At 38.1% G+C, this 27,281-nt stretch overlaps 1 protein-coding gene across 4 annotated transcripts in view; it reads left to right on the forward strand.

Annotated features, from left to right (window-relative positions):
- PDE8B (phosphodiesterase 8B) overlaps positions 1 to 27,281 on the forward strand; it is a 2,824,882-nt gene that overhangs the window by 2,723,459 nt on the left and 74,142 nt on the right. For all 4 annotated transcript variants that reach the window (XM_044063695.1, XM_044063696.1, XM_044063693.1 and 1 more), the window contains 2 exons: positions 9,420 to 9,558; positions 18,159 to 18,326. In XM_044063695.1, the coding sequence (XP_043919630.1) occupies positions 9,420 to 9,558; positions 18,159 to 18,326 (307 nt within the window). The remainder of the gene's footprint in view (positions 1 to 9,419; positions 9,559 to 18,158; positions 18,327 to 27,281) is intronic.

A 27,281-nucleotide genomic window follows, 5' to 3' on the forward strand; every position in this document is an offset into this window, starting at 1 on the left:
AACAGTTCTACATCCATGAGTATGTTCATGGCTTTATATGGTTGTATTTCTGCACCAGGGTCCCAATTGTACATATACTTTGCCATTGCTGCCTTAGCAGTTGTCTTTCCACAAGTTGCTGATAAAAGGGCATACAAACCTGCTGTCACAGGCCTCACTTACATCCATAAGTATGTCTTCATTATTATTTATTATTGTACCACAGTCCAGGGTACACTCCCAGTTTTCACATTAGTTTTTTATTTCAGTTCCATGCGTAATACCTGTAAGTAGCAAGCCGTATGTTTTGCTGGAAACAACTATTTAACCTAACTGGGTTAATGCAATGTGTTATAGTTGAGAGGGTCCTGGGTTTGACACTTGGCAGAAGTGTTTATTTTCTACATTTGCGTTACAATGTAATAGATACATATAGACATTAAAACTCTTTCAAGCTCACTGAATCGGAACTAAGTGAAGTGGCATGGCACAGCGAGCCGCTCTGCCCAAATCCGCATAAAACTCGTGCTAATAATATATAAAGAAAAGAAAAAGTGGGTTTTTGGAAAGTGGTGAAATCGGGGCAAGGGGGGGGCAATGTGAAAGGCAGGTAGGAATGTGCAGGATGAGTGTAGGAAAGAACCATAGCTATCCATTTCTTGTACAGCATCAGCTGTGTATTTTGACAGTTTTAGTAGATGAATGTGGACTCTCAAACCCCAGAGAGAGGGGTGAGGACAACATAAATGTGTTGTCAAGCCAATTGGACCAAATTAGCTGTGTCCAGTTTACATGTGTGCAAATGGAGAGCTATGTATGGGGCAATATTTTTTGTGGGACAGGTGCCCTTTTTTTTTTTTTTTTTTTTTAATGAGAGAGTGGAATGTTGGGGAAGGGACACAAGTATGTGTGGAGAGGTAAGTTGGGTAGGAGAGGATGCAACATCAGACAGACAAGACAGCAGACAAGGGTGGTGGGTGATACATGTGGGGGGTAAACACCTTAGAGTGGGAGGATGTTGTGGAATTGGAGTTGCATGTGCCTCCAGAAAGCAGCAGCATGCCTGACATCCCCACCCATGGGCAGTTGACACTCCTCCTTTACTTCTCCAAAGGTGGCTGTGCTGGAGGCTGGGCACCAGGGTCAGCCTGCCCCAGCAGGTTCTCCAGTGTGCTCTCAGTCTGGCACAGGTGATGTTCATAGGTCCAATGAGAAATCCTGTGCACCATGACTGGCAGTTCCTGTTGGGTGACTGCAGCCCCTCTGTCCCCACTCCAGTGCGGAGGCTAGGCCCCTTCCTCTGAGGTGGTTCCACCCAGTGCCACAGGTGGTGCAGGGGCAGCAGAGGGAGCACCACTGGCCTGGGTCTCAGATGTGCTAAGACCCAGTGCCACAGCCAGTTGAGGAAAGGTAGGCAGATCACCAGGAACAGGCCTACCCTGATGTGCTGTGGTGATGGAGGTATAGCAATAAGTATAGGTTAGTTATGAAAACAACATAGTAATAACAGCATGCCAGAACACTGGAAATAACTCAATTACTTGTCAGTGCATATTATGTGACACACAACAATACATGACAGAACAGTCAGTATGTTAACAGCATGCCAGTAACAGTTACAGCATAAGGCCAACAAAATAGGTAATTCAACAAGATATGTAAACAACCACGACAGGAACTTCCGGATAAGACAAAACCAAGAAATGAAGAAAGTCCCAGGAGAAAGATACAGCTGATCTCTTTATTCACAAAAAACAAATAAACGCCGTTAAAACCATGCGTTTTCGTCTCATAGACTTCATCAGATTTAGCATGTGACCTGGTTTTGATACACTTTATACCCTGTTTGAATTAGTGTGGAACCAATCATGAATTCATTCATTTAATTTAATCAAATACTGATAAAAAACCCCACAGAATCCAACCAACTTAAATTAAAAACAACTTTGACCGTATCCAATACTTATGTAGTATATGTCATAAATAACTTTATCTAAACATTTTTATTTCATATTGTATAATCTTTTAGTTAAAAAAACGATCCTAAAATACCTTTGTAATCATGTTTAAAACATTTAAAATATGTATAATGAATTTCATTTAGTGTTCTGTAAACATAGCGATAGACTGCCACCTAGTGGCTATATCCAAGATTACCTTTGTCAATTTTTTGCAGCTTTTAACTTTAACAGTGGTTTGATGGAAATGTACTCGTTCAATCCTGGGGCTTTGTTGGCATTCAAATATACCTGCCACCACAGCTCTTTATAGCCAACCATTTCCTCCCATGGACCCCCTCTTAAATCTTTTTTTATTTGGTCAATCACAAAGAATTTGTATCTGAAATTTTCACATAATAATGAATGCCTAAAAAGTGCATTAGTTTCTTTTCTACTTTATATCTCATACATATGTTCATATATCCTCTTTTTCAAGGATCTTTCAGTCTTTCCAACGTAAAAAGAGGTACATTCTGTACATATGACCAAATAAACCAAGCCTTGGGATTCACAGTTGAAATACCCCTTACTTTTTATCCAAGTGCATCTACTTTCTAAGAAGACTTTTTCTTCATTAAGTACGAATTCACATTGCTTGCACCTACCACATTTGTATGTGCCTAGTTTCAGTGGGTTGGATCTATCACCCTTCCTGTAACTATTATTTGTCTCTAGTATACTTTTAATGTTCCTAGAATTTTTATATATCACTCTGGGTGTCATATCTGGAAGCCCCTTTAAGTCAGTCAATGCTTTAAACTTATCCCATTCCTTCTGAAATGTCTCCTTAACCTTAATATTTAAAGCATTGTATTCCAATACCAATCCATGTTGGTAATTGTATTGGCTTGCTGCCGGGGACCCTTCAATATTCTGTACAACTTCCTTCTCCCATTTTATTGGTCTGAATCTTCCTTTTCTCCCCAGTGTTACCTCTTTCCTTAATTCCTCTATGAATATTTTTGGGTAACCTCTTTCTAGGAACATCTTTTCCAATCTGTCACATTCTTTTGTGAATTCGGAGTCCTGGCTACACATCCTTGAACCCCTTACAAACTGTCCTTTGACCAGGTTCTTCTTACAAAAACTTGGGTGGCTACTTTCGTAATGTAGGAAAGAGTTGACGTAAGTATCCTTCCTATATACTCAAGTTTCCCAAGAATCACTGTTTTTCATAATCTCTATGTCTAAATAAAAAATATTTTTCTGTGAAATATTGTGAGTAAACTTTAAAAAAGGGGTAGTTTCCCCTAAATAGTTTATAAATTCCTCTAATTCATTTAAATTACCTTTCCAAAAAATTATAATATCGTCCAGGAACCGTCTGTACATTATACAATGTTTATTGTATTCTGTTTGAAAGATGTGTTTCTCTTCCCAGTTTGCCAGGACCAAATTGGCAAAGGTAGGTGCACAGGCTGCCCCCATCGCTACCCCCTGGACCTGTTGAAAAAATTCTCCATTGTGGGTCAAAAAATTATTCCTTAAAATTAGGTCCATTAAGCCTGTGCACACTATCTTGTCATTTAGTGTTAAAATTTGGTCCTTGAATACCTCTTCCTCAAACATCCTAGTCCCTTCGTCGTATGGTATGGAACCAAAAAGGTACACCACATCAATAGTTACTAGCTTTAAGTCTTTATCAAACAGCTCCGGACCTAAATTTCTCAGTAAGTCCTAGGAATCTCTTAATATGGCCTCCTTATTCAGCCATATGTGTTTGGTTTTAATGTCTACAAATTTTGCTAATGGTGTAGTTTTAGAGCATTCCGCTGAAACAATAGGTCTGAGGGGGGGATTGACCTTATTTTTATGTATTTTTGGAATGCCGAAGATTATTGGAATCCTGGGTTTATCCTTCTTCAAATAGGAATACATTTTACTGTCAATCAAAGCTTCCATAACCATATTCTCAAGGGCTATAACACATCTTTCAAACAGAATACAATAAACATTGTATAATGTACAGACGGTTCCTGGACGATATTATAATTTTTTGGAAAGGTAATTTAAATGAATTAGAGGAATTTATAAACTATTTAGGGGAAACTACCCCTTTTTTAAAGTTTACTCACAATATTTCACAGAAAAATATTTTTTATTTAGACATAGAGATTATGAAAAACAGTGATTCTTGGGAAACTAGAGTATATAGGAAGGATACTTACGTCAACTCGTTCCTACATTACGAAAGTAGCCACCCAAGTTTTTGTAAGAAGAACCTGGTCAAAGGACAGTTTGTAAGGGGTTCAAGGATGTGTAGCCAGGACTCCGAATTCACAAAAGAATGTGACAGATTGGAAAAGATGTTCCTAGAAAGAGGTTACCCAAAAATATTCATAGAGGAATTAAGGAAAGAGGTAACACTGGGGAGAAAAGGAAGATTCAGACCAATAAAAGGGGAGAAGGAAGTTGTACAGAATAGTGAAGGGTCTCCGGCAGCAAGCCAATACAATTACCAACATGGATTGGTATTGGAATACAATGCTTTAAATATTAAGGTTAAGGAGACATTTCAGAAGGAATGGGATAAGTTTAAAGCATTGACTGACTTAAAGGGGCTTCCAGATATGACACCCAGAGTGATATATAAAAATTCTAGGAACATTAAAAGTATACTAGAGACAAATAATAGTTACAGGAAGGGTGATAGATCCAACCCACTGAAACTAGGCACATACAAATGTGGTAGGTGCAAGTAATGTGAATTGACTAATGAAGAAAAAGTCTTCTTAGAAAGTAGATGCACTTGGATAAAAAGTAAGGGGTATTTTAACTGTGAATCCCAAGGCTTGGTTTATTTGGTCATATGTACAGAATGTACCTCTTTTTACGTTGGAAAGACTGAAAGATCCTTGAAAAAGAGGATATATGAACATATGTATGAGATAAAAAGTAGAAAAGAAACTAATGCACTTTTTAGGCATTCATTATTATGTGAAAATTTCAGATACAAATTCTTTGTGATTGACCAAATAAAAAAAGATTTAAGAGGGGGTCCATGGGAGGAAATGGTTGGCTATAAAGAGCTGTGGTGGCAGGTATATTTGAATGCCAACAAAGCCCCAGGATTGAACGAGTACATTTCCATCAAACCACTGTTAAAGTTAAAAGCTGCAAAAAATTGACAAAGGTAATCTTAGATATAGCCACTAGGTGGCAGTCTATCGCTATGTTTACAGAACACTAAATGAAATTCATTATACATATTTTAAATGTTTTAAACATGATTACAAAGGTATTTTAGGATAGTTTTTTTAACTAAAAGATTGTACAATATGAAATAAAAATGTTTAGATAAAGTTATTTATGACATATACTACATAAGTATTGGATACGGTCAAAGTTGTTTTTAATTTAAGTTGGTTGGATTCTGTGGGGTTTTTTATCAGTATTTGATTAAATTAAATGAATGAATTCATGATTGGTTCCACACTAATTCAAATAGGGTATAAAGTGTATCAAAACCAGGTCACATGCTAAATCTGATGAAGTCTATGAGACGAAAACGCATGGTTTTAACGGCGTTTATTTGTTTTTTGTGAATAAAGAATTCAACAAGATATGCCAATATGCAACCATTAAAATACACAACAACAATAATAATAATAATAATAATAATAATAATAATACACATGCCCAAAATACAGGTAATTTAACAACATATGTGAATAGTGAACCACAACCAATGAATAATACTAACAAAGAAATGAGGATAAGGGTGGAGAGAGAGGGAAAAACAGTCCATTAGTACCATTGTAGGCTATTTACTTGACAACAGTACTACTATCTACTCTACGGGTCTGTCCTTTTTTATGTGTACAAGTCCCCTATAACTGCTGTAGCACATACATACCTTTCAAGCTATTTGCATGGGACACTATAGGCCAAGCAGGAACAACTGCAGGTAAACTACTACACAGAACAGTGGCACATCAGGTGGACCTATATAACTACCAAGGTGTACTGTGGGCTGATATAGTGATACTTTGCAATTTATATAATCATTATGCACTACTAATTACATTATGTGACAGCGTGACACTTGAGAGAAGTATGTGTACAGTTCAGAAACTAAACAACCTTCATGCCTTGCTTGGCAGGCATGGGGATAGAACCCAATAGCAATGACTGCAGAGGACACCTGCAAGGAATGTATGAAATGGCTGCAGCAACTTTGAACAGACACTTCAGGCATACAGCCATACCAAGATTACACATGCTATTTATTTCATTTTATTTTATTATAATTATTATATTTAGTTATTTTGTTATGCTGTACTTTCACATTCTTGTTAATGATTTTAACAGCCTGTGACAACTAAACACACAATTATTTACTCATAATATGGGCTACCTCACCCACTTACCTGTAGTTCCTGTGGAGAGAGAATCTGTAAACATTATGTCACTAATACTGTAATATTTAGTGCTACATAGCACTGGATTTGAACCCTGGTCTGTGTGTGGCAAAATATAGCATTTAACAAACTGAGCTACTGAATCACTGCTAACTAATGACTGACTGATATTTGCCAAGAGCTCACATGGAACCAGTATGTGACCTGGTACTACTACTGCAGTTTACACTAGACTGCAGTGACAGTAGAACACACATGCATGAAATACAAGCATGACAGAGATAGTAGGTAATCTATACATTAGTATATAGAATGCAGGTGTACACAATATATTGTTATTGGTTTGAAATATCTATGAAATCAACAAACAATATCAGATCATGGAGTGGGCTACCTCACCCATATACCTTGCTTACCCACTGTTTGTGGATGACAGAGCATTATGTGGATAATATTGTCCTAGAAACAGCTTTGAATGGGATACTGTATGTGTTAAATAAGACATTTGTCTCCCATTATATTTGCATACTGTAGCTATTACAGTGTTACATGTGACTGCAGCACCTTATCTTACAGCCTGAATACATACAGTTGTACTGCAATGGTTAAATCAAGACAAACCTGATGTAAAACATTAACCTTGATGTTATTGGTTTGGTTCATGTGTTATTGCAGAACAGTTGGCATTATTCATTTCTTGACAAACAGTTCTAATTTCACACTTATTCATAGGTTCATAGGTTCATAGGTAGGTACTAGGCTATTGGCCCGAGAGCCTATGTAAGCCTAGCCAACAAGGTTCCCTGGCTTATGCCACCCAAGAAAGTTATTGCACAATAGACTTTATTGTATATACTTTAATGCAGTTTCTGGTATTGTTTTGAGTTTTTATTGGACGGACAACAATTGTAATTATTCAGGTCTTACAGTACAGCTCTACTTATACAGTTATTGCACTACAGACATTATTGTATATACTTTAATGTAGGTAATGGTATTGTTTCATGGTTTTATTGCACTACAGCTGGCATTATTTATTTATTGCACTACAGTGCTAAGTCCACATTTATTGCAATACAAACTTTACTGTACATACTTTAGTACAGGTAATGCTTTACTCTTTCTTGCTTATTTCACTACAGTTAGCATAATACATCCATACTCACCACATTCATGGTGCGAGGTTACGAGCCCTCATTTCTGCAGCTGTTGTGAGAGAAGCACACTATTATGCATACCAGTTTAGCAGACATTCAGATTAGATATTGGTGAAACAGAGTTAAAAGTACTTACATAAATGTGGGACATGCCCTGCCCGAAATTCTTGGACCCAAGTGACCCCCTTTCATCTTTTCAGGTTGTCTTGGTGGTGATGACACTACTCACCTGTGCAGGGGATACCAGCTGCACTTGTGAGTTCCCTTGCCAGATGGTCCCAGGCCTCTGCCTTGCACTCTGAGCCCTGTTAACCTCCCTATAGCAGCCAGTCTTCATGTTTTTTTACTAGGAGTCCAACCATGACCCTGGACTCCAGAATCCCCCAGTGCTGCACCTGAAAGTGCAAGCCCTCACCAACACCTGCCATAGTATTTTTCAGAGACAGAACTCCAATGAATTATGCTATATTTCTGCCTACTGGGCTTAATGTAGCCTGTTTTCCCACCTTACACACCATTGGGCAACATTTAAAAATGTGGCACATCACTTAGCAGTGTGCAAACCAGCACAGCTGACCTGCAAAGTGCGAAAACTCGAAAACCCAAATGCTTAGCAGTGCTTAGCTGTTTGCAAACCAGCTAAACAGAGCTGAGCACTGCATAAACATTTTCAGCCGTTATTGTGTTTATGCGATGCTTCGCAGGTCTCAGCAGAGCTTAGTGGAGTGCAGCAGGCCAGAATTTAAAAATAATTGGTATCATTTGTATTTCAAAAAGAAGTGCTTATCTTCCCTTCCATGTATTCAACCCCTGCACCTACTGCTCATGCGGTCTTACCTCTACCCATTTAGCTACGATGATATTTGGAATTCTTTTATATCTTTGCATATACCTCTGAGCTGCCTATAAGCACTCCTGAGCACTGCACCATGCCATGCAAACCTGCTCAGCTATGCTTAAACATGACCTTTAAATAAATAATCAATTGCATCCAGTTTCTATTTTTAGATGTCTGGCAGGTGTGTCGGTGCCACTTAGCATTGCTGCTCTCCATGCCGCACCACACAAATATCCTTTTTTTAAAAAAAAATACTTCAAACAATGTAATAAACATTGACATTATGCAATTGGACAGTGCAGGGAGTGTCCTACTCATCTGCAGGCACAACTGGCACTACACTCCCTACACTGATTCAGTAACCATGTTCTATGGCTCTCCCTCAACATCACGCAATGATTAATATGCATATATGCATGGCAAGCTGCCAAGGAGAAACCATGTACAAGGACGTGGTAATGTCCTGTGTAGGCTCTACACTGTGCCTACATGGATTTTATTAAATCCTGGGGCATGACTTAACTACTGTTACTCTATTAAGAGTGCGTTGAACAGTCACAACAAATTAGATTATTAGCTGAATGGCCTTATTTAAGATCAAGGATACTGGAAAAGCTGACTTCCTGTTTACAAAAAGGAACGCTGAATTACTGCCAATGTAGTCAAGGAACAAATTAGGGAAAAATAAAAAAAAAAAGTATCATTCTTGCAGGAGGTGAAGTAAGGACATGCATAATTCAAAGCATTTGTTATTTGTAAGGCAGCAGAATGAAACATCAGTCATATGTATGTACAGTACTTCTTATTTAGTGACAGAACTTCAAGAAATGATTCCTCATTTATGTCCAATAATCCTGGGCTAGAATTGTTGCCTTTTCTTCCTTTGCATCCCTTACTATGTCTTCACACTGTTATTTTTTCTTTCTTTCATGCCAATATGTTAGACGATGCCCATAGAGTATTTAGAAAATGTCCTCTGTAAGAAAATTTACATATTTAACATACAAAAACAATAAGACTCTTAAAAGTTTAAAGTTCACCTGTTAAAATGCATGGCTATCATAAGTTTATTTGTTTCTGTTAGGAACCAGTATCGAACATTACGGCAAGCTATTATCGACATGGTTTTGGCGACAGAGATGACAAAGCACTTTGAGCATGTGAACAAGTTTGTGAACAGCATCAATAAGCCGATGACAGCAATTGAAGAAACTAATTCAAACGTAAGCACAAATTTAGTTGTGGTTTTCGTTGCGTACTCTGCAGTTCCTTCCCTGGTAAACACAGTTTTGTGTTTCATACCTAAGAAAATCCAAATATGAGCCTAGCTATACGTCCTGGGTTTTATGTTTTGTAAATGTGAAAACCCACTAGAAGTTTGAGTATTGCTTTCATAGCAGACTGAATTCATGCTGGTGACAAAAAGCTGTACAGATCATGCAGAAGTGAGTAAAATCATGGTGCATGCAAAATATATCCTACAAGGATCTAGAAGAAATGTGTAAAACATAGCAATTCACACAGGACTCATATAATAAACATGAAATGAGATTTTTTTCAGTATGAATACCATCTCAACCCCAGGCTATTAAAATAACTAAATATATGCTGATTCTATTAAGAGGTGCACAGTCTGGTTGGATGGGATCATTCAGAGTATGCTAAATGGAATAGAATTGTCATTCTAAAAGGATAAGTACAATACTACAATTAATAAAAATAAGTGGCTACCTATTTGTAGATTGCTCCCACCTCTCTTCATGCATTGGAATCAGTGACACTTAGAAGACTTAACATATGTCACTTTTGTTAATCAATTCATTTTTAGTTGTGCTAACTGAAGATACACACCGAAAACAAATTGGTAGCCGTTTCATTGGTTAACACAAAATACAGGTACTAGAAAAAAAGAACTAGGCCCACATGCTTGATTATGACATGCACAAAAGTACAAAAAGAATTGTAACATTTTGATTCCTGTTCCAAATGGGGCTGTAGAGTAAGCTGTACTCTTTAAAAGGATTTGCCCCCCCCGCCCCCGTTACGGTTTCTGAAACCCTATTGTTAGTATTGTTACTATAACTATTGCTTTATTTTTTTTAGATTCTATTTGTACTTGAATCTGACTTTATTTGGATTTATAACTGCAGTTTTGTAATTTATATACAGGAGTTTTTTTTAAGGGTGGCACAGTGGTGCAGTTGATAGTGTAGGTGCCTCTTAGCAAGAGGTTTCCCAGTTTGATTCTCATCTGGGGTGCCTTATGTGCAGAGTCTGCATGTCCTCCCTGTCTTCAGATGGGTTTCCTCTGGGTGCTTAGGTTTCCACCCACATTCCAAAGATATGCAGTAGGTGGACTGGACACTCTAAATTGGCCATAGGTGAGTTGTGGTGAAGAAGTACCATAACAGGGCTAGCCACCTGGCAGTGTAAACCTTGGCTATAGATGATGGTCACTGTTGAAGTGACACCCTGACCCCATGTGGGGAAAAAGGGGTTGTGGATGGATACAGAAGTTTTTTTATGTTGCCTGCCAACTGGAAACATATTTGTATAGAAAAGTATTCAAGCTGCTAACTGAATTCATTTAGATAGTCACTCAGAAAGGATAGTTCCCTTCTTCTCATGTTGTTTCCTAAAACATTGACTACATGCTTGTTTTGCTAACCCTTCCTCCATAAACAATAAATCAAATGTGTGCTTTACTGGTAAATAGATATGCATCACAATGATAAATTTTACAGGAAAACTACTGTGATCCTTGGGAATAAATTCAAGACAGATGTCAGTCTTCTGGCCAGATGTTTTCTTCTTTCAAATATTCCTTGAGTCATCGGTCTGCAGCCTCAATTCATGACTATTAAAAGGCTGACTGACAGCAGTAGTTGGCTTAATTCCAATCCTGTAATAACTTCCTGCAGCAGTGAATCTGCTGTCTGAACATGTGCTGTTATGGTGCGTAACCCCATATAGCAGTACTGTTCCCAAACAGAATCATCTGAAAATCCATTGTTAGAAACACCTGCTGTAGTGTTATTAGCTAGTAGCATATCAGGTGTTTTAAGGAACAATGCATTTTATTTGCTAGGTAGGCAAAAAGAAAGCTGATGGACAGCAGCAGGTAAAATTCATTCATAAACACATTTTAATCAGTTTCAGTGATATCGACCTTCTACTGTTATAGGGTGTGAGCTGTTATAAGCTCAAAAAGTAATGCCAAAAGTTAGAAGCAATAGTGTTATTGAATAACAGAGCAAAAACTTTACACTAAGGAGGATCCAAGGTGATTAACCTGGAGCCTACTTCTTCTTCTTTTGGCTTTTTCCCTGGTTAGGGGTCACCACAGTGGATCACCTGTCCACTCATGATTGGGAGTGGAGTTTTACGGAGCCAAGGTGCCAGCCCAGTATCCAACCTTCCACAGAAGGCACACACATGCACACCTATGGCCAATTTGGAGTGTCCAATCCACCTACAGCATGTCTTTGGGATGTGGGAGGAAACCCACGTGACCAAAGGGAGGACATGCAGACTCCGCACAGAAGGCACCCCAGCTGAGAATTGAACCGGAGAACCTCTTGCTGTGAGGTGGCAATACTAACCGCTGCACCACTGTGGCTGCCCTATTAACCTGGAGCCTACTAATTCTGTTAAATGAACGGTTTATGAGATCAAAGATAGTTGAAGATTTCTTTTCTGGCAGATGGGCAACCCTGAAGTCACCCATATTTTTACATTCTAGCTCTGAGGCTGCAAAACCTCACATGAAAGTTAAATACCTTCTGGTGCAGAAAATCAAACAATTTTACCTTTTCTCTGAGCTTGTATTAGAATATATAAGTAGGGCAGGAGATGGGGTGGCACAGACTCTTTTACTGGAAGAGGCAAGTGCAACAGACCTTATACCCCTGTGAAAATAATCCGTTCTTCATTTTCTATCTGGCCAACTGCAGTGCATAAAACAAGGTTTGATAGACTGCATTTTCATACCCTGTCCAGCAGTAAAGTAATAATCCAGCATATCATGCAGCCAATAAGACATGGCAGAGTGCACATGGTACTGATGTTACTACATTCCCAGGGACCATGCAGCCAATAAGGCATGGCAGAGAGCACATGGTACTGATATTATTACATTCCCAAGGCAGCTGTGTGATGCAACTCAAAATGGAAAAGGCCAACAGCTTCTGATTCTGCATGTGGTAACAGTTGTGACATTCATGCCTCCAAGACTTATTTAAGTTGTAAAATGGGCAACAGTATTTTATGCCTAAGTTTATTTTTAATCACCTACATTTGCATATGTCTGTGGCTCAGAGTGAAGGAGTCCTAACCACGCACCAGGCAACTGGGGTTCAGTTAGTGGGTCCAGTACTGGAGGAACTAGATGGGGGCGGGTGAAAGTGGATGTTCTACTCACCTTTCCCATGGCAGCAGGAAGGGTTAGGTACACAGGATTGATCCAATTTCCCAGGTGGAGACCTGAAAAATCACCTTGAATGCTTTGAAGGAAGAGGTACTGTTTTAAGGGACCACCTTTTGTAGAAGTGAGAGGACACCTACTGACTGCCCACTGCACATCTTCTCCCCCATAGTAGTCTGAGTGACCAAGGGGGAGAAATGCACCCTTGATGGCTGTCTTGAATGATAGCCCCTCCCATTTGACATCACCATGGTGATAGGTACAGAACTGGCTGACTTGACTGGGTGGTACATGATGAGCAACAGGGTACCGGGAGCAAACTGACATAAAAATATGTATTACATGCAAGTAAATTAAGTAATAGAAAGACTTATTTTCTCATATGTTTTGATACAAAACAGTTTTAAGTTACAGGAAAAATAAATGGTTCTCCTAAGGTACACTTTAATCTAGATTTTGCTTATGGGTGTGTTTATATTCCTGATATGACTAGATAATAAAATATTTTACCTGTTTTAAATAAAATAATATCAGACAGTTTTAAACTAACAGATTTATTTTAATGAAATCGAATATACTGTTGTGACATAATCATTTTTAAATATTTTTGCAAAACTGTCAATATAGTCACCTTGGAATACCATATAACACATTGCATTCCAGACCGTTGTATGTCCCAAATGCTGATTTCACTCTTGTTTCATCTGCTAGGTCATCTTTCATGATGAAATTGCAAATGTCCGTGGCATAATATAAGTGGATATACCTAGGACGTCACAATACACGTGGCATAATATAAGTGAATATGCCTAAGACATCACAACACATGTGACAATATTAGTGGTTATACCTAGGACATCACAGCACATGTGACATAATATAAGTGGATATACCTAGGACATCACAGCATATGTGGCATAATATAAGTGGATATACCTTGGACATCACAACACACGTGGCATAATATAAGTGGATATACCTAAGACATCACAACACATGTGACAATATAAGTGGTTATACCTAGGACATCACAGCACATGTGGCATAATATAAGTGGATATACCTTGGACATCACAGCACATGTGGCATAATAGAAGTGAAAATACCTTGGACATCACAGCACATATGACATAATATAAGTGGTATACCTTGGACATCACAGCACATGTGGCATAATATAAGTGGAGATACCTTGTTAGGCAGCAAAACTGCCCACCAATGTAGAGATAATCCCATATATGTGAGAATACTACAGATATGTATGATATATCAGCTGTCATGTTCAGTTTTTCAGTTTGATTCATCACTGATGGACCTCAATAGCATATAGTGTTTCAGAATCTTATCTCTGAAATATCAAGAACGTTGTCGACTAATAGTATAGATCTCTAATATCTGTGTACCTCTGCTGAGTTCAAAAATATTTGCCAAAATTCTCAAGTCTTGCAGAGAGGACAAAAGCCCTTACTATTAACTAACGCAACCTTGTTTAAATTAATGGTCCAAGAAGGGGGGGAATATTGAAGCTGTAACTGCTTGCCTCTGATTAGAGACACATGGGGATAATATACAGTTGTAAGGCTACCAGTCTTGAGCGTACAGAAAAGACTGGAGCTATCAGCATTTTCCAGGAAAGATGAATGCGTAGACTATGAGGGAGTATTGCTACTTTAGGTGAGTTGTGACTGTGCCTGCCCATGCCTAATAGCTTACAGTGGCCTTGTGACTAAAGTCAGCATGTAGTGAATACGGCTTCCCAGTAGTCAGTCCAGCCATCCTTTTTGAGACACAGTGGTGGCATCCAGGCTCACTCTTCTACTGCACCCTGTCTTCACCAGTCTGCACCAGTTGATGACCTGGCCTGTGTGTGTGTGTGTGTGTGTGTGTGTGTGTGTGTGTGGGAGGGTTTGTCACCTGGTGATACTACTTAACTGTGGTATGAGGGAAAGGAGAGCTTGGGGGGGGATACACATTCACAGATATTCCAACCCATGCAATGGCTACAGATTTGCAATGAAAAGAAGAGTGTTTTGCAAAGGAACATGTTTATGACGGAGGCCATATCACCTCAATGAGAGCTAATCAGAGTTGCAGAAACATCTGGAATTTGCAAGTGTGTCTTTATTATATCATAGATATTTATAGCACAGTTACAGTGCAGTGTATTAAGGTCATGCCTAAATATACGTACAGTTGTAATCTGCTAATGTGTGTTAGTCTGAGCAGTCACTGTAATCTGCTAATGTTTGCTAGTGTGAGCAGTCACTATAATCTGCTAATGTGTGCTAGTGTGAGCAGTCACTATAATCTGCTAATGTGTGCTAGTGTGAGCAGTCACTATAATCTGCTAATGTGTGCTAGTGTGAGAAGTCACTATAATCTGCTAATGTGTGCTAGTGTGAGCAGTCACTATAATCTGCTAATGTGTGCTAGTGTGAGCAGTCACTGTAATCTTCTAATATGTGCCAGACTGAGCACTCACTGTAATATGATAATGTGTGCTAATCTGAGCAGTCACTCTAATCTGCTAATGTTTGCTAGTCAGAGCAGTCACTGTAATCTGCTAATGTGTGCTAGTCTGAGCAGTCACTGTAATCTTCTAATATGTGCTAGACTGAGCAGTCACTGTAATCTGCTAATGTGTGTTAGTCTGAGCAGTCACTGTAATCTGCTAATGTGTGCTAGTGTGAGCAGTCATTATAATCTGCTAATGTGTGCTAGTGTGAGCAGTCACTATAATCTGCTAATGTGTGCTAGTCTGAGCAGTCACTGTAATCTTCTAATATGTGCCAGACTGAGCAGTCACTGTAATCTGATAATGTGTGCTAGTTTGAGCAGTCACTGTAATCTGCTAATGTGTGCTAGTCTGAGCAGTCACTGTAATCTGCTACTGTCTGCTAGTCTGAGCAGTCACTGATGCAACTGCTTTCGACAGAAGCAACTGCTGCATGTACCTGTAAGCTGTACAAGTTTTTACAGAATGCCCAGATGTTTCCCTCATATTTTCTGCCTGATTTTCATAAAATTGTAGTTTTCTGGCAAATTAGTTATTATTAATATTATAAATATTAAAGACTGAAAATAATGACTGACATTTCAGTTTCAGACTTCATATCCTTCAGAACATTCATGCTAAATCAAAACCTGCTAGTCTCTCAACTTTCTAAGTTTATAACAGCAATATTTAAAATTTGTCCCTATTTTTGTGCCTTTGTCCCACTTTTATTTATTCATAGATTTGTCCAGATTTCTTGCTCCAGTGGGTTGAGAGAAAGTCACAGGATCGGAATTAGCTGAAAAAAAGGAAAGAAAAAAAAAATCATCTTTCATTTTAAACTGTAGCATACTGATTACATTTGTAGCAAGCTGTTGCTACAGTTTATGCTACATGATGTGCTAAAGTGCTTCAGTTCAGACTACCAATAACAGCATTGGGTATTCAAATGTTGGTAATGCACTGAAGAATGATACACTTATGCTGATTACACCCACTAACACTTTGCACCCACAGCAGCTGCCTATTAGCCCAACCCTACCTGTGCTACTGTTTATATGGGAAAATGAAAGCTGCCTAAAGAATATTAGATCATCTTACATATAATAGGCACAAACATATCGATCTCAAAAGTTTGACAAGCCAGTGTGCTTGTGTAGGGAGATAACTCATGAACAACAAAACTAAAAATAATCAATTCTGAAGGTGGGCAAGTTCTGCTGAACTCCCTATACCCCCTACTATTTATATATACCATCTTTGAGATCACACAATACCAGGAGAAAGGGCGTACACCTGTATGTAAGTCTCAAACCAATGGTAGGAACATAATTAATACATATTTAAATAAGCTGTAACAATAGTTATAAAACACTGTCAATGCAAATTCTGTGTGAGTTAGCCAATAAAAATAGCTAACATCTCCATTTCAGTACACACTTAATATTTAGATTCTCATTTAGGCCAGGTGGGGCATCAGCTCCTAATTTAAACTGCCAAAGCAGTTCCCTAACTTCTAATAAGTTATTAGCATCCCCAAAAAACAAATTACTTATGTTCCTACCATTGGTTTATTCAAACTATTTTTGCTGATATCTAACACTTGTACAGATGTACATTATTGGTGAATTATTGCTGGAAACCTGCTATATTTTTGACCTATATATACCTTAAACTGTATGTCATATTTTATCTGATGAAGTCCCAGTATCATTAAAGGAATGAAAGTGCTAATTATCGGCTCTTTTTTGCTTTGTTTTTAAGCCATAGACTTGAAGTTTTATAATACATATATATATATATATATATATATATATATATATATATATATATACATGTGTGTGTGTGTATATATGTATGTATAGGTTCACTATCATTACCTTGAAATGCACTTCATCGTTTTATCACATCGCCGAACCTAATTGTTGAAAGTGAAAATGTTTTCACATCCCCATGTCGAACCATTTTAATACAGATGGTTCGATATTCGCTGTTATGGAAAGGTGGCCATTGGATTTCATGTGCTGTTTGGTGTTCGGTGATACTGGTTTGCTGCATTGACATTTGAGTTTTAGTATGTTTGAAACTGTACTGTGCTGTACCACCAGTCAATGAAGTGCACTGCCAGGTTATAATAGTAAACCGTATGCATGTTGTATGTATATATATATATATATATATATATATATATATATATATATATATATATATATAAGTAAGGGAGTGTTGGTAAAGCCTTCACAAGTGGGGTACATGGAACCAGCATCTCTGTAAAAACAAAGTGGAAAAAGTAAGATTTTTTTCAGACTTATAATCTTCTGCCTCAAGATTACAGTAGGGAGCTTGTGTTATATTCTTGTGCATGTGGTAGTGGTGTCATTTGGGTTTTTATCCCAGATGCTGTCACATATGCAGTAGGGAGGAAACTATTTTGTTGCAGTAAACTGACCAATGTAAGAATGCTGTAGTTAAGGATCCGTTTTTAAAGCTTTATTATTTGTTAAATAATATTTGCTCAAAACTAAACAATGACATCTGATTTTAGCTTTCTTTAAACAATTTTCATGAGTTATCAGAATTCATTAAGTATCATAAAACTGCATCTGTCAGCATATATTTTGTGCAGGTGATAGCTAATCTTACTATATGCATAGAGAAGTGCTATAAAAACAGAACTGAAACTGTATGTTATGTTATGGCCTCTGCAGCTGTATATTTTGCTCTAACATCATCACTTTGTCATTATTTTTGTTTGTTCAGACATAAAAACTACTCAACTCCAGTTACTGTTCTATTTCATTTGTTATGCATCAGTATTCCCACAATACATTTTTCTTAAGTTTGCTGTCTTCGCTTTATTAATAGAAAAATAAACTCCAGTTTATTACTATCTGTCTCCACAACAGAGTGAAGGAAGTGACTGTGATTTCCCTGGAAACCTACAGAATTCTCCGGAGAATAGACTTCTAATTAAACGTATGCTGATTAAGTGTGCTGATGTGGCAAATCCATGCCGATCTCTGGATCTCTGTATTGAATGGGCAGGAAGGATCTCAGAAGAGTATTTTGCACAGGTACTCTAGTATCATTACTATAACCTAGATATTAAAAAAGTACAACCCAGTAGTAGACAAAGTAAAATGACAAACTAGCAGTAATAAACATTGTGGAAGCATAAACCTTTAAGAATCATTTCAAATGCAACCTGCTTAATTAAGGTAAGTGGGCTCATTCAATAGTCTGCTTGATAAACATAGACAGTCTGTTCAAATTATCATCTGAATAGTATTATAAATGTTCTATGCATTATTAGCACATCTCAGAAGTTGTAAGTAGCTGACATAAGGACAGCTTAAAAACTGTTAAACTGTTACCTAGCTGAACACTGGCAGGTGATTTATGATAATTTGCTGCGCTGGTACCCATGATGTATACAATGCTTTAGAACAGGTAGTGCTGACACTCCAGTTCTTTTTGCCAGTATAAAGTGCTCATTGGGTCCATATAGAACATTTAATGCATCCATTTTCTGATTCAGGTAATTATTTAAGATTTAGATATATTCTGCCAAAATGCTGACATAAACATGTTCATTTGCCTGTGTCTATGCTGCATGATATTCTCCACACCAGTGAGTACTTTTGGGTTCTACTGAGGATTTAATCAGAGCACGAAAGAGAAGCCAACGGATGGCTGCTTAAACCTTCATTGTTAAGTGGACAGGGGTGCTGCTATTAGTGCCATGATTGGTTTTAATTAGAGTTTTGTTCATGCTGATAAAAATATGGAAGGCCTTGGAGAAAAATATAACCAACCTCTCGCAAGCTGATAATGTTCCTGCTTCATCACTAAAGTCAGTGTCACCTGCATGTATTGAGGGTAGATGAACTGCTTTGTCTACAGGATATTCAGAACTCATAGGCCATCTCCATTGTCCATCCAGGGGATACTAATCTGTGCAGTGGGATGTCCTCATATGCTGCAGTACGTCTCTCTCTCTCTCTCTCTCTCATGTATACATACCATCAACTTGTAACATATTCTAATTGTAATATTGTAGTTGTTTTAATGTTTTCTAACATTTCTCATATTAACATTTATTTCCATTTCCGCAGTCATCCACTGCAGATTTTTACTGTTCAGTTCTGAATCTTCAGTTGATGTTTCCATAACTGATGCTGTCTCTGTCAGAAATATCTTCTGCAGAGATATTTTATTGTTTCAGTATCAATAGACTTTATAGCTAAGCAGACTCACTAGTATTCATTAAGAAAGCATCACAGTAACCACAAGCTGATAAAATTTTTTCAAACACCTTTACTGAATTATCACTTGTGAAATAGGCAAACTTACATTTTTATAAAAGTATTCAAATCAAATTAACAAGTTTCACATTTACAAACATTATACATCACATATATTGTTCTATACCACATAATCATAGCAGCATTACATAAATTGTTCAGTTCCTGCCGTCTCTTAAACCTCATTCCTCCTCCCAAAACATTTTTCTGCATGTACTGTTCCCACAATTTCCATTTTGTATGTAATTTACTCCTACCCTTTTTCCTAGAGATCCCACTTCCTGTTCTTTTATCTGAGTTACAATATTCACTGCTTTAAGTATAGTTGGTTTAGACTTTGATTTCCATTTTCTAGTAATTGCTATTTTCGCAGCCACCAGAATTAAACTTAATAAGACCTTACTATGTCCAGGCAATTCAGATCTTGTATCCCAGCTCAAAAAAAAAAAATCATTACCTGTGCACATTTGCCCACCCAGTATTCCTGACAGAGTAATCTGTATGGAATTTTTAAAGTCTGTCAACTCATTACACCCTGAGAACATATGCTCCCAGGTATATCTCTTCCCCATTGCACCTCTAACATTTGCCCTCTATCTGAGTAAAAAAAAGTCTTTGGAGTCTTCTGAGGTTATACGAATATCTATGCAAACACTTCCAGGCAAAAATTCTAAGTCATCTAGATTTTATTGCATACCGGGGAGACATACATATGTTCTCTAATTGTTTCTTTGTGAATTGCTTAAATAATCTCTCCTCCCAGTCCTTTCTGACCTCCTATAGTTATCGTGCAATATTTTATATGCCCTACTAATTATCCCCAAGCCCATGACATATTGAAATAAATCCTGACAATGACATAGATGATGCAGGTTTGACTAGTAACCTAAGTGCTGGGAAGACCACAGTAAGGGAAGTAGGAGACAGTGACCATTACTGCTTTCTCATCCTAGGAGGAGTGAGGTGCATATCTCTAATCTTCTTTGCTCAAGAATTCTGGATAAAGCCACAACAGTGAGGAAACAAAGACCCAATATCAGGGACAGTTTGTAAATATTATTCTTATTCACTCACCAAGTTAATAGAACAATATATTTTCATCAGCATACATTTCATAGGTAGGTACTAGGCTATTGGCCCTAGGGCCTATATAAGCCTAGCCAAGGGTACCCCGGCTTTTGCCACCCAAGAAAAATTATTTTCCTGTGCCACTGTCGAGCAGAGCCACAGAAGTGATCCCCGGGGTGAATTTCCTATCTCCCATCCAATCATCAAGATTTTTCTTGAAGAGTGCTATAGGTTCATAGGTAGGTACTTGCATAGATATTCGTATAACCTCAGAAGACTCCAAAGACTTTTGATCCTCAGATAGAGGGCAAATGTTAGAGGTGTAATGGGGAAGAAAGATATACCTGGGAGCATATGTTCTCGGGGTGTAATGAGTTGACAGACTTTAAAAATTCCATACAGATTACTCTGTCAGAAATACTGGGTGGGCAAATGTGCACAGGTAATGATTTTTTGAACAGTAGGAACCGGAACTTTAATGTCAGGCATTATTGATTGACTGTAGTCCTCAGTGAAAATCAGAAATTTTACAAAGGACATGGCAAATATATAAGGCAAAATTGGCGGCATTCTGTAAAATCAGAGACAGTTGGGAGTTATGGTGAGATGGGGCAATTCACTGTACCACTAAACCTAGCAATGGAGCACTGCAGGTAGCAGGTCTTCTGGGGTGCATGTGGAGGTGAACACTAAAGGATAAATTCCCTCCTAGATAGTGGCACTGCATGGCTTCCATTTGCCACTGAGGCAAAGTTATGGTATGTCCCAACCTGATTTACAGACTGGCCTACTCCAAAATTCCTGGCTGTTGTCTGTGAGTAGGATAAAATGGCTAAATGGGTTCCCAAAACAGTCAGGTAGTCAGGGAATGAATGGGTCATGGAGGGGTCTCACTTTGCCCAAGGAATGAATGAAATTGACAGTTGTTTTGTAGGAAGACTGAATTCAAATGAATGATTGGGTAATGTAGAGGAGTTATTGGACTGATCAAGAATATGGGGGGTTGCTGGGATTGGGAAATTTTAAAAAAAGCATCAAAGTGCACTTTTGCTGTCAGATTTATTTCAAATGGTAGTATAAGACCACTTTCTGAGTTAATAATGTTAGCATTGGCTGTCCTGATAATGTAGAATTAGCACAAGCAGAGTCATACCTTTGAGCAAGTGGACTCCAGTTTCATAAGTAAATGGTCTCTACATTAGACTTCATTACAAATGGCAGTTACACTGACAGTTAGTCTGTGATGCATGAGGATGCATAACCAACTTGTCTGCCTAGCTTCCTGGCAGTGCAAATGATTCCCATCTCTGGCACAGTAGCTCACTCTACAACCTCTTCCTGCATGGGAGCATGCCTAGTGGTCAGCTTGTTGTATCATTTATCATAAATTATCATTGGTGTGTGATGCCAAGTCTTGCGCAGATGCTGAGAACAACAGAGGTTTTATTTTATGGGGCATTTCTGACCATGTGTTTGTGCTGTATGAATATACTTTTGACCAGATTAAAGGAGCAAAATGGTGGTGATAAGATAGCGGACAGTAGTAAAAATGGGGGGCAAGCACAGTGGGACACTAGGGGAAGAGTAAAGGAATGTGTAAGATGGTGTTGGGAGAGCACCATCGTTATCCAGTACTTCACAAGCTAACAGTGAATGTCTACAATTAATTTGAGACATTTGGATAGTCACCACTTCTGGGTGTGCGACATTAATTTAATAATGTTTTGTGACCAAATAAAAACTCTGTTCAGAATACACTGTACTGGTGAAATGCTGCTGCAAATAAGATACACATAAGAGTAGCCATCAGTCTACTGCTGGATATTTTTTTAAAGATTATCCAGAAGTGTAATGTGATACCCAAGAGAGTAGCCAAAAAATATGTTCCATTATTTGCTTTAGGAGAATTTAATATCCTGCTTTTGCAGAGGAAAAAAGTACTTGCAAATCTTTCCTCATTCATTTGCATTCAAAAATTGTAGTATCACATGGACATATTTCTACCCTGAATACACCACATGATACAGTCCAGATGTATGTCACACTGTAAAAAAATGTTGTGCTTATAATGGAAGAACTTTTGACAAACATCATTTTCTGAGTACAGCTTTGTACCCAGAAGATGAAACTTCTTGGAGAGTTAGCTTATGATGATCATGTAATTTTGGGGGGAATTCAGAGAGCTAACACTGCTGAGAGGACACACTGCTTAGGTTTAGTTCAGGATAATTTATTTTACTGTGGTATTTGTATATTAATTTATTAACCAGGTAAACTTATCATCTGGTTTAGTGACTTGCTCAAACTGATACACTAGGAAGAGGGAACCAAACCCATGACTACTTGTTGAAGTTCATCAGTAACTCACCACTTCAGTATAGTACTGGAAAGGTAGACATCTATTATAATTTAATTGATTTATACATCATATTAAGAGAATAATATTTTTTAATGCAATTGTGCTTGCAATGCTTAAAATGTTAAAGGATTCGGGTATTAGGAAGAGACATGCTTGAAACAGCAGAGAATGTCCAATACACCAAGCAGTTACATTCATTTATTGTACAATTACCAGTAATCACAGAATGCAGGTGCAACAAAACACAAAAGCAAGGTGTTGGCTCTAAAAAAGGCTGTCTCTCCTAGTGTTCCCCTTTACAGAAGAACAAAACGATCACAAAGCACCTCCACAAGTGAGCACACGTTGTAGTTTCCAAAAAGTAAATTTATTCACAAAACATGAAATAAAATAAAATAAAAAGCGCTTTCATCTCCACTCAGGAGACTTCATCAGATTCAACATCCAAAGGGCTTTATCCATTTTATATCATCCAAAAATGTATTTCATTGGTCAAACAATTAAGTACATCACATGTTAACTATTAAAGTGCATGGTGCATATGAATGAAACAAAAACCTCCATTCACAAATCGACAATTGCAACAATTAATTTAATAATTCATAAAATAAATGTCATATATATATATATATATATATATATATATATATATATGTGTGTGTGTGTGTGTGTGTGTGTGTGTGTGTGTGTGTGTATGTAAATGCAGTTTATAAAAAACAGTGTATAAAAGTGCTAAGAATACTAGGGGTGTAAAAAACTATTGCATGAAACCCAACATCTGATATAGCAGCAAGTATTAGAGCTTATCACTTATAAAACTGTGTTATAAAAAACTGTATATAGCTATGATATTAAAATAAATATAATATAAAATAATATAATAAATAGTAATATAGTTGAGTACTGTTAAAAACAGTATTAAAAACATTAATATACATATAAAATATGGATATAAAAGTATATATTGTTATATATAGTGGTGTTTATAGATCTGATCTTTTGGAGTTGGATGCTAGTATTTTGAGGGCTGAGGTGATAGATATATGGTCATTTAACCCTGGGCTATTGCATGCATCCAACCTCAACTGCCAAACCATTTCTCAAAATTCTAATCTAGTCTACCAATCCCCCCCCCATTCTGCTTCACTTCCTTTAATTCCCTCAAAATACTAGCATCTCAACTAGTTGTACTCAACTATTTGTACTATTTATTATATTATATTATTTATATTATATTTCTTTTAATATCATAGCTATATACAGTTTTTATAACAGTTTTATAAGTGATAAGCATCTGTCCTGCGATAGTATAGTCTGCACTTTGTACCCAGAGATTCCTACTGCTAAGTCCACAGCCACCCAGACGTGTTTCTGCCTGAACTGTGCCCTGCATCACTTACAGCATTGTGAAACCGGAACCTGCTCTCACTCATATAGAGCAAAAATAAAAAAGCATCTGTCCTGCAATTGTATAGTCCTCAGTCTGTACCCAGTGATTCCTACTGCTAACTCCATGGCCAGCCAGACATGTTTCTGCCTGAACTGTGCCCTGCATCCTTTACAGAATTGTGAAGCTGGAACCTGCTCCCACTCATGTAGGGCAAAAATAAAAAAGCATTTGTCCTGCAGTTGTATAGTCTGCAGTTTGTACCCAGAGATTCCTACTGACAAGTCCACGGCCAGCCAGACGTGTTTCTGCCTGAACTGTGCCCTGCATCATTTACAGCATTGTGAAGACAGAACCTACTCCCTCTCATATAGGGCAAAAATAAAAAAAGCATCTGTCCTGCAATTGTATAGTCTGTAGTGTAGGTCACTCTTCTATTTGTTGAACACTGTTACAAATGTTTTTGGTTATTTTGTAGTGTATGGCAAGAGGTTAGCACACTACAGGATCCATCCCCCCAACACCTCATTGTTAAAACCCAACTCTTTTGGCTAAGCCACTTATCTAACTCCACCCTGTGATCTAACTAAGCATCCTCCACTTTTATGTATTTTTTTTCTCTGCGCTCTATTAGAGCTATAGGAACTTTGGCTTTACTGTGAAACTACTACCATTTGTTGAAAAGTCAGCTTCTCCCATTAGTGAATGAAATACCTCTTTGTGTGAAGCTGCCCTCACTTCTTTTAGTAGCTTTGCTATCTAATAGTAGCTGCTGGATTGTTGCTGACCCTAGAATACTGGAACCCAGCATACTGACCTAGACTAGCTGACGGAAACTGATTGTTTTTTGTTTTTGCAATCAGCTCAGTGTCATGGCTCATCCCGCTCCATTCACCCTTCTCTTCGCTCGAGCTCACTCTGCTCCCCCTACCTTACCCCCATTCCCACCCACCCCACATTCATTTGATTTATACTTAGCCTGAACACACCCCTTCCACACTCATCCAATCCTCACCCTTCCCAGAACCCTAGCACAACCTCTCTACCAAACTAATCTCATCTCTTTCTCCTTTTACCCTCCCATCCTCCAACCCTCCCAGTTATCATGCACTTTCTTTACTCCCTTCTCACCAATACATTGCTTCTCCACTTTCTATACCTAACGTACAAGTACACCACCCCCTCTCATACCACATCAAACACTTCCAATCACCTACACTCCCACACCCAACCCATCACTCTCATTGCCACTCTTATAGTAACATCAGCCCACAACTCTTCAACCACTCTCCCTCTCTCCTCTCACCTCTCAAACACTTGCACACCCATTATCCCTACCTCACTTCCAAATGACCTCCAACTCAGACCTACTCTTGTTAAACCTCAACCTCCATAGCATTATGAATAAGACCAGTGAGTTTCATGCTACCCTATCCACCTACTCACCAGATATTGCTGTCATAACAGAAACCTGGCTAAAGCCCCACATTAAGGACAGTGAAATACTAACAATAGGCTATAACATCATAAGAGCAGACAGAATCAGCAAACATGGTGGTGACGTTGCAGTTATGTTTAAAAATACCCTCAAAGTTTCCCAACTAAACTGTACTCTTCCCAACCTACCCAACTCTAAAATATGAATTGCCCACTTTGAAATCAACCCCAACACGGCAATAATAATAATTGCCACCTATTTCCCTCCTGGCAACAACCTCCCCACTGTAGAACAACTACTTTTCTGGGCAGCCACTACATTCAGCCAAGAAACTATTGTTGTTGGTGACTTCAACTTAGATTGGCACTCCTGTACTACTAATAACCCATCCAGTTTTATTAATCTCTTCAACTTCACCCAAACAATAAACTGCCCAACTTGTATTGACAAACACTCTAACAAACATTCAACATTAGACTGGATCCTAACTAATAAACTTAGCCTTGGCTTCTCTGCTGGGTGCCTACCTGACTCCCTCAGTGACCACTATCCAACCTTTCTTTACAGGAAATGCATGTATAGCCAATACAATATCCACTACAAATACATCACTTCCATGAAAAACTTCTCCCCCACTACTTTCAACCTTCTACTACAACAATGTAACTGGTCTCCACTTAAGCACCTACATTTAGACGATGCTGTTCAGTACTTCAATGAAACCTTCCTCTCAATAGTTAATAATCTAGCCCCTACCAGAAAGGTTCATATTAGGGCCAAGCCCCTACCATGGCTATCAAAAGACACCAAACTACTAATGAGACATAGAGACAAAGCCCGGTTAGATTATTATATTTCCAAAAATAAAGCTGACCTCTTTAAATATCAACAACTACGAAACTTAACAAAAAAAAGAAATAAGAAGAGACAAACAAGTTTACTTTCTATCCTGTCAGCAAATAAACCAAAACAACCCACACAAAATTCTGGCTTTCCATCAACCAACTCCTAAAATCAGGATGTACCTCTACCCCCCCCCCCATCTGCTACCTCCAACAAATCAGTCCCCATCTCTAATCAGTTTAACAACCATTTCAGCAACACCATCCCCTCCCTTCTAGACAACCAACTAACCCAGTCACTTTCGGTCCCCACCCCGGCCATTGACGATCATAGTCCCTTCTCCTTCTCACCCATTCAAACTAAGTCCATAAAATCTCTCCTGTCCAAACTCAAACCATGCTGCAGAACTGCAGACAAACTCCCTGATGAATTTTTAAGACTTGCAGCCCCTTCAGTTCCATACCCCTTCTCAATCCTAATCAATCTGTCAAAGAACATTATGTCCCACTATTATGGAAAATATCTTATACCTCTCCACAAATGTGGTCCCTCCAAAGAACTAACCAACTATTGTCCCATAGCCACACTTCCCCCCATCAGGAAACTTTTAGAAAAATGCATCCACAACCA

The sequence above is a fragment of the Protopterus annectens genome, chromosome 2.part2 (genome assembly GCF_019279795.1).
Source record: "Protopterus annectens isolate FY-2018-M chromosome 2.part2, PAN1.0, whole genome shotgun sequence".
NCBI lineage: Eukaryota > Metazoa > Chordata > Ceratodontiformes > Protopteridae > Protopterus > Protopterus annectens.